This window comes from Camelus bactrianus, chromosome 1 (genome assembly GCF_048773025.1).
Source record: "Camelus bactrianus isolate YW-2024 breed Bactrian camel chromosome 1, ASM4877302v1, whole genome shotgun sequence".
Taxonomy (NCBI): domain Eukaryota; kingdom Metazoa; phylum Chordata; class Mammalia; order Artiodactyla; family Camelidae; genus Camelus; species Camelus bactrianus.
In genome coordinates this window covers 94,904,831-94,914,086 of record NC_133539.1, presented here as the reverse complement: position 1 = coordinate 94,914,086, position 9,256 = coordinate 94,904,831, and the positions used below count along the sequence as shown (strand labels likewise).

At 43.0% G+C, this 9,256-nt stretch overlaps 1 protein-coding gene across 1 annotated transcript; it reads left to right on the top strand.

Moving 5' to 3' along the window:
- Positions 1-115: 115 nt before the first annotated feature.
- On the top strand, positions 116-2,029 carry RAP2B (RAP2B, member of RAS oncogene family). Its single transcript, XM_010952011.3, has one exon. The coding sequence runs from the start codon at positions 642-644 to the stop codon at positions 1,191-1,193; it is 552 nt and encodes a 183-aa protein (XP_010950313.1). The 5' UTR covers positions 116-641; the 3' UTR covers positions 1,194-2,029.
- Positions 2,030-9,256: the final 7,227 nt, after the last annotated feature.

Sequence of the window (9,256 nt, the reverse complement as noted above, 5' to 3'; positions counted from 1 at the left end):
AATCCGCTAGTCCGGACTCAAATCGCGAGCTCCACCCCTAGTCCCGCCCCCTCCCGGCCCCCCGGAAAACCAGGAGTAGGGGATCCGGCTGGCGCGGCCGGCGGCGGCGGCGGCGGCGCACTGGGCATGCTCGCCGAGGCGGGGCGGGCCGGGCTGCGCGCGGCGAGTAGGAAGCCCTCGCCCCGCGGAGGCTGCGGGAGAGAGCTCGATGGGCCGTGGCGGTGGGCGCACGCTCTGCAGGGACTCATGCCACGCGCGTCCTGGTCCGGCGCGCAATTAGCAGCCGCCTCCGCAGCCCGCCGCCGCCGCCTCCTCGTCCTCTCGGGCTGCTGCGGCGAGAAGCTGCAGCCGTCGCCTTGCACCGGCTGCCGGCATTGTCCTCCCGATCCGCCGCCCAAGCTGCCGCTGCCGCCGTGGGCTGCTGCGGGGCCCCGGTCCCGCGCCTTAGGGACGCGCCGCCGCCACTGGCCAGCCCGGCGCCCGCTCGGTGATTTCCGCGCCCAGCGCTGCTCCACCATCCTCTCCTGAGTTTTTCCTGCGGATCTGAGGAAGGAGAGAAGTCCAGCCACCAAGCCCAGCCTTCCTCCGGCGCGCAGCCCCGACGGGGCCGCGGCAGGCGCGGCGAGAGCGCCGACGGAGCCATGAGAGAGTACAAAGTGGTGGTGCTGGGCTCGGGCGGCGTGGGTAAGTCCGCGCTCACGGTGCAGTTCGTGACCGGCTCCTTCATCGAGAAGTACGACCCCACCATCGAGGACTTCTACCGCAAAGAGATCGAGGTGGACTCGTCGCCGTCGGTGCTGGAGATTCTGGACACGGCAGGCACGGAGCAGTTCGCGTCCATGCGGGACCTGTATATCAAGAACGGCCAGGGCTTCATCCTCGTCTACAGCCTCGTTAACCAGCAGAGCTTCCAGGATATTAAGCCCATGCGGGACCAGATCATCCGCGTGAAGCGGTACGAGCGCGTGCCCATGATCCTGGTAGGCAACAAGGTGGACCTGGAGGGCGAACGCGAGGTCTCCTACGGCGAGGGCAAGGCCCTGGCCGAGGAGTGGAGCTGCCCCTTCATGGAGACGTCTGCCAAAAACAAAGCCTCGGTGGACGAGCTGTTCGCCGAGATCGTGCGGCAGATGAACTACGCGGCGCAGCCCAACGGCGACGAGGGCTGCTGCTCGGCCTGCGTGATCCTCTGAGGCGCCCGCGGCCGCCGCGCGCCGGCCGCGCTCTGCGCACAAAAGCCAAACGCACCCGACTCTCTAAATGTGATTTCTCTTCTTGCTTTGAGATTGGAGACGACTTTGCATTGGCCAGAGTGTTCTGGGAGCCCGGCTGGCCTCCATGGCCGAGTCCCTTGCCTCTGCCCCGTGTCCGAGGGGGTGTCCCGTCCTGACCATCGGAGACCCGGTGGAAATGTGGCTCTTTGCGGCTTGTACGTTTCTCATTGATTTTGGTTGACGCATTATTTCCCCGTTGAAGCAGCCGTTAGGGCGCTGTACTGGCAGTTTGACACCGGCCAGCGAAAGTTTCAGCCTGGAAAGAAAAAAATGGGGTGGGGGAGGAAGAGGACGGGGAGAAGGTGGAAAGGGGGGGGATTTTTTTTTTTCTGTCAACAACCGTTTTTCTAGTTCCAAGTTTTAAATACACGGAAGGAAGTCCGGAGAACCAAATGAAGGAGCAGGAGGAGAGGAAGAAACTTTTGTTTTTTCCTTGTTTTCCAGGAGTAACTGGAAATTAAGATCGGGTTCCTTTTCTGCCAGCTTGGAAGGGCAACCCCGTGACTGATTGCGATTCTGAGGATGTCTATGCAAAGTTGGATTCTTGTTACAGTGTATCCAATCTGAAGTATTGCACATCTGAACTGGGACTGTTAACACTGATGCCAATACAGTGTGGGGTGCCAGAAAGTGTCTGCTGATATTTGTGGAAAAAAAAAATCTATTTTGTTTACCTACTGTATCAAAGGGGAGTCTGGGGGAGAACGGTAGTATTTTTTTTTATCAGCTGTGAAAAAAAATGTTACAGATCTGCACATTCTTGTGTGTACTGTTGTGTGTGCGTGCGTGTGTGTGTGTGTGTGTTTATAGTTAGCTTTTTGTTCTCACTGGTTGGCAGTAACAGGTTTTGATGACTAGCTCTTTAAAATACAGTACAAAGACTTCACAAATGTGATTCAGGGCCCCCAGCACCCCTGTGTCTGCAGAGTGCCTTCAAAACTCAGCTGTTCCAGCCGGTGCCAACCTGTGAACTTCCCACCAGATCCCAGAATTTGCTGTTCCCCCAAACCACTTCCCAGTTTCCTTTCAGTAATCTTCCTGAAGGAGCCAGGACAATAGGGCCTGTTGTTTGGTGAATTTCTTTATTATTTCCAGCCTTTTACTTGTCTTGCAATGGGTTGGGTTGTTTTTTTTTTTTCCTTTCTTTTTTGTTTTTATTTTTGTTTTGCTTCATTTTGTTCCAATGTCCAGGTATTTAGCGCCCCTTTTATATTATTTTTTTAAGTTTTGATATTCTGTTATAGGGTGTTCCTCCAGAAGCCAAGAGCAAAATTTTACTGTTGTGATGTGCCATGAGAATTCTAACAACTTGTAATTTTTGATTCCAGACACTCATTTAATCATTGTCTCTTCATTTTAAGATTTTTGAATACAGTTGTCATTTTTAAAGAAACAAATCCAAAACTATTGTTTGTGTTTTTGTTTCCATATTCAGTGATTTAATACAGTATCATGGCTGAGGAGGACAGGGGCAGGTAGGTGCACGGTGCCCCCAGGAGTGGTTTGTCAAATTTTAAAGAAAGAAGTGTCTCAGTGACAAGTTGGGTGACATTACTCCCAACTCCTTAAACATGGAAAAAAGTCAAGGTGAGGATGCCCTGGGGTAAGACCATACCCTGTGATTACAAGATGAATAGGATATTGAATCTGTTCTGCTGCCTTGGAGCAGTTTGTCTCAGGTAGGGACGGGGAGAAACTAACTGCTAAGATGTGGGAAAGTAACCATCCACCTGGCCAGGCAAAGAAGTGCTTTTAATTTTCCTTTTTCTTTTCTTTATTTCTTCTTCTCCTTCTGGTTTGTTTGTTTTGTTTTGTTTAGATTACATCACATACAGTCAAAAGCATGCTTGGGGAAGATAATTTGCAATTCCGATGTCTTACCTAGAAGTGTTGCCTGCAGTACATTTGTATGGGTTGTGGACAGTATCCACCCTAAAGGCTTTGATTTGGAAATAGATCATTAGGTTACAAAAGAAGAGAAAAAGAAAAAACTAAGACAAGCCTCTTGCTCTCATTACACTGTGCAGTTTGTGGACCATTTTGACCTCTGAAGTTTTCCTACTAACAGCAGGAGGCAGTGTGAGCTTTTTATTTTGTATTTTATTTTTCTTAAGGGCCGCTTTACTAATATAACCTCCATCAAATAAAAAAAGTTGTGCAACTGGCTGTCGAGAGCACTTGATATACCTTAGGCCCAACAGGTATAGATGAAATCTTCTGAAGCGTCTTTTGACAGATTTATTCTGTAGAGGAAACCAAAAGAAATTACAGGCCACAGGTTTCTTTAAAGCTGTGTTAACATATCTTGCCTTAAAATGTTGTGTCCTTTGCCCAGGCGACATCTCAGAATTCCAGCATGGACAAGGAATGGAGAGTTCTGCCTGGGTTTGGTCCTCGGGCCATTTTGTTCACTCATGATCCCACTTAAGTTTAGTATGAAACTCATTTGGAAGGCAGTGTATGTACGCTAAATATAGAAATTAGGAGAAATTATTCCAATTTATGCCTTTGCAAAGGTTCATTCCTTCATTTCTGTAAATTTAGTTGCTCCTGTAGATCTAAAGTGTTGAAAATTCTGAAAACATATATCAAATACTACGTCAAGGATTTTTTTAAGAGGCATTTAGTGACTTCCTTCTGATTTTGTTTTGGTTTTTTGGAAGCCTTTTGACATAAAATGCTGCCAAGTATCTAACTTAAGAAGTGTGTATACTCCTGACAGGGAATTTTTGAAAATGGGAAATTGGTTGCTGGTTGCATTAATCATCTTCACACAGGATTTAGTCACTTACATGACTAAATTCTTTATAGGTCTGGGATGGCAAGGCAGAAGATTTTAATATGCTTTTACTGAGTACTGTAAAATAAATGCTTTCTGGATTCTCAATGAAAACAATTTTGTGTGTGTGCCTGGAGCAGGAAAAGAGTACTGAGTTTTGTAGACTTCTCTGATATTTGACAAAGTTGAGAGAAATTAGGGACATTTGTTTTTAAGAATATGTCAGTTTACTTGGTGAGTAAGAACCCCTTCTGGTATTTCGGTGTGAAGAGATAAGAGCCTTTGTTTCCGCAGAAAAGTTGGGCTGTCTTAAGAGTGTTAAAGGAAGGCGGGGCGGGGGAGGGAGGAGTTTGCTGGAAGGCAGTCACCTGTCAAAACAAAAACTGGGTGGGAAAGGAACCTTTATCTTGGGGAGCAAAAGTTAACTTTTAAACTTGACCCCTGCTGTTTTTTAACAGCTTTTCCTTTTGGTCCCTGACTGTCATGAAGCTTGATGTCATTTCAAAGGATTGTTTTTCTTCTCCCTTTTGTAACGGCCTCAGAGAAGTTGAAGGTATCATGGGAAGTCTAACGTTTTCATGTTTGGGAGTTACGGTTCTTCAGTACAACAATGTCCCCCTTGTTAACTGCTGAAGTAGACTCCAGTGAATCACATTTTAGGACCAGGTCTGTTGGGGGTTAGAATTCTTTCAGTGTGTGAGGTTTCATGCTGCCTGGTTTGTTAACCTTTCCTGTCGGTAGGAATCCTAAAATGCCTCATTGACTTGAACTGTTCAGGTAGTTTTATTAAGTGCGTTCACCAGCATGTGATTGCACCCCCCTTTGAGATAAGTTCCCGTATTTCTCACAGATGGGCTGGGAAAGTGAGAGAACACTATATGTCACAGTTGGTCTAAAGAAATAGGTAAAAAAAAATGCCTGGACCTTAACTGTCATAAAAGGATCTCTTTACTTTTCACAACTAGAATAAGCCCCCTACTTACAAATATGAGGGTTTAATTTGGAGATCACCGCGGTTAGTTAAAATGAGTTCAAACACTGGTCACAGTGTCTACTTAATTGGGAAAAGCCTGCCAGTATGAATTTCGTCCTGGTGAAAATGTAGCAAAGTTTAAGTATTACAAATAGAATGTGACATTTTTGGTTATGATGTTTTACTCAGACTACTGGGAGTAATCAAAGGTATTTAATTGAACATGGTGCTAGTTCTAGAAGATACACTTGATCTGCCGACAGTAGGATTTTGCTAGTTGGAGAAGGCTTGAGGGAGCGTCTGGGCCAGAGTATCTCAAACTTGACCGTGTATCAAAACCACGTGGAGTGAAAACGAGTCTTGGCCCTTCCTTTAGTTTCTTACCCAGTATGTCTGGGTGTGGTCTCATAATTTTCATTTCTAACAAGTTTCCAGGTGATGCTGATACAGCTGTTCCAGGGACTACATTCTGAGACCCAATGATCTAGCCCAAGCTCCGAATGAGTACTTCACTAAGAGCTACGTAAATATTTAGAGATACAGACTTAAGACCCATGTCACACATTTTATAGTGCTGCCTACCACAAAGTCATGGCACAATCTTGGCTGAAATCTATAGCCACTGAGGACATATACCAGTGACGCTGAGACTGTAAACTGTGGAGTATGAATGGGATAGACACATTGCTGGCTGAGTGACCATTGTCACATTAGTCTGTGAACAGTTTGGTTGTGGGTTTTGGTGTTAATTCAGAAGGTAACAGACATGAATAAATGATCAGAATAGGAGAATGGCCTAAATAATCAGAATCAACATTTTCTCAAAAAAAAAAAAACAATTTTGAGAAGAATGTCTTTGATAAAGGGTTCAAGGGTTTGTCTTCTCTTACTTCAAAATTAAAAGGCAAGAAGTTTAACTTTGCTCCCTAGCAAGGATTTTAAAAAAAGAATTTGTATTTAAGAATTTAAATCTTCAGGTCATAGTAAGCACATGTGTGTGTCTATATGTATAGGGGGGTGTGTGTGTAAATACATACATTCAGTTTCGTATCAGACTTTCCAGGAATCATTCAATTCAGTGTCATGTAGTTCTGTGGTTATCCATTCTGGAACAATGCACAGCATAAAACAATGTCACACATCTTGTCTTATTACACATCTTACTCTGCTGGAACTGTGAGTGTTAATCTGTTTTGCAAATTGGAGGGAGCAGCTATTTATATTTTTCCTTTGGTCTTAAATCTCTGAGGAAATATTTTTCTTAAAATAGGGAAGTAGAAAGCACATGCTTTTTTGTCCAATTGACTAAACTTGCTATTTTTTACACTTTAAATGAATTACCTGGCAAAATTATGTATACCTAAGTTTATCACAGGTTTCAGAATGTGTGGTTGGTTGATTTGTGGTAATTGTGTGAATATAGCAAAAACATTTTTTAAAAGTAGACGAGAATATTGATGCACTGAGAATACAGGTGCCCAAAAAAGCTGGAGATTGTTCCTTGGTTGTCTTAAGAATATGGTTACAGTGGAAATTGGTAAACATTGCTGTAGTTGATTCATTCATTGTTCAATTATTCAAGCATTTATTAAGCACATACTGTTAGCTGTGGTGTAAGGACTAATCCTTAAATAGGCGGGAGCCGGGCAAGAGAGCAACAACTTTGTGCTTTTATCACCATAAGCTGTGAGAATATATTGTATATTAAACAGTAGGAGTATATGGAAAAGCACAGTTACCTGTGCCACCAATTATAACAGAATCCTTTGGGGCCATCTGGCAGGCAATAGCGTAGGTAAATTTGTTAAAAATTGGAACTTTACTTTGAAAGGTGTGTGGATATGCAAACAAAACTAGATCCCATAAGGCTGAAGTAACTAACAGGTTTGTTGCATGTGGAACTCTGTAATCTACTGCACTGTTTCCAACTCACTTTTGGAGATTAGCTAAAATTGAGTATTTAGAAATTAAGAAGTCCGTTTACTTTTATATTTTCATGTCAAAAGGAAGAAGGGAAAATGGAAAAAAAGACTTAACGAAATTTGTTCCCTGCCTTCTTTCTTTGTTTAATGAGAAAACAAAGCGAAATTTGTTCCCTGCCTTTTTTCTTTTTTTAATGAGAAAACAAAAAAGAAAAGGACAATTTAGGTTATATTTGTAAAGAAGCGATTGTTGGCGTAAGGTCTTTGGGGGTTCCTCGTGTAAAGAAGATTCAGGGTAGAGTATTTTCTTTTAAAAAAGATAATCTCCTAAAAATGAGTGTGCCAAAGAATTAAGCTTATGTTTTAAGTTTGCTAAGCTTATAGTTATCTTATACAGAAGCTCTTGCTCTCACGCCTTTAGTGCTTATTGGAAGAAGGCAACCAGAAAGAAAGGCTGGGCAGCAAGCTACGAGAGGGACTAATAATAACAATTATTGCAAAACCTTACGAAGTGAAGGGGCTGTCGTTACTAACCTCCTGCAGTCTGCAAAATGATTTCTAGTGACTATTTGGGGTAGACTATCTCATGAATTTAATAACATACTTCTTAAATGTGGAAAATTATAGAATTACAGACAGCAGAATCATTCATCTGAAATAAGTAATTTTTAAAAAAATCTGATTATTATACAACCATTTATGAGATGCAAACTTAGTATGTTTTATAGCTAAAGTAAAGGCCTTCACATTTTACATCCGAGCATTTATAAAATCTGGGTTGAGTCATGAACTCAGAATATTTTAATGTTACTTAATATTATACACGTTAATATTTCAAAATATTCTCTCTAAAGGCTAACATTATGTTGAATTACATCTCTTTCAAGAAAAGACCCTCTAGAGATCTGTACTAGTACCAGCGTAATTCTGTAAGAACATACATGTCAATAAGATATATTTTAAAAACATATTTTAGATAGTTTTCCACTCTACATTGTAATTAGTTAAGAGAATTGCAAATATATCTCTAAGTTGGATTTCAACATCATTCAGCCTCTAGTAGAAAAAAAGGCTTGAGGTGGAAGCTCTTTACTCTGAGTTTGGTTATCTTAGCTTTACCTTATCATGTTACATGTTATTTGTCTTTTTGTATATTGTTTCATTCATCCACATTGGCTTTATGCAAACTGTTTTCTCTGTCACAAGTGTAATCAATGTTAATTGATAAAAAAAATCTAAGAACTGCTTAACTAATGGCTATATAAATGTGTTTTCCATGTAATAATGTAAAGGAAAAAGCATTTTTCACGCAGTTTGAGGTCCAGACTGAAACAGATCCTACTAGTTAGGGGAGATTACCCACTAAACAGATATTACCCTTTGGTATGAGTATAGCCTTTGCATTTCATTTTTTAAAATGATAAAGGAAATTTTTTAAAAATGAATTCAATCATAGGAACATTCATTTTCATATACTTAAAACAGCAGGAAAATATTTCCAGACCATCTCTTCTTCCTCATTAATCTTTTGCTGAGGCCAAAAAAAAATGAGAAATAACCCAAAGACCCTTTCTTTGAGAGAATTTTATACCTTGAAAGGTGGGGCCAGTAATAAAAAAAGAAAAAAACTAATCTGGAGGGCAAAACAGTTTTCCTGCATTTTTGTACAAACCAGCTTTTATTTCATCACTGAGGAGGCATAAATAGTGGTAGGGGCAATGGAATATTTTCCTCCATCATTTTGGCAGTGTTCCGCAGGCGGGCTCAGTACTCTGGGTGCCAAGGCAGGAGAGTGGGACAGAGCTGAGAAGGGAGTCACTGCAGGCTGAGGTGGAATCATTCCTCCGCCCACACCCTCATTCCTGCATTCTTCCAACCCTAGAGGATTTCCTCGTGTCCAAGTCTGATTCACCATGACGCAGGATTTACTGAGGCTTAGGGCTTCTGCTGGCCAGAGGTGGAGAAGCCTATGGGCTAGGAGGTAACGCTACTGTAATGAAGTCCACTCTTAACTCTGAGTTGTCCAACCTCTGTGCTATTAATATTGGGGGGGTGGATAATTCTTGTTTGTGAAGCTGTCCTGTGTGTTTCAGGATGCTCAGCAGCATCCCTGGCCTCTACCCACTAGATGCCAGTGGCACCCCTTCCCACCCGAGTTGTGACAACCAGAAAAGTCTGCAGACATTGCCAACGAATTCCCGGGGAGGAGGGGGAGTGGGTGCTGCTTAACAGTTGAGAACCACTACTCTGAAACTGACTGGGTGCAGTTGGAGAAAGCACAAACCAGGACAGAGACGGGTTGAACCTG

What these genes read in the sequence shown, in the direction of transcription:
- RAP2B (XM_010952011.3), top strand. Translation starts at nt 642, where the DNA reads ATGAGAGAGTACAAAGTGGTGGTGCTGGGCTCGGGCGGCGTGGGTAAG.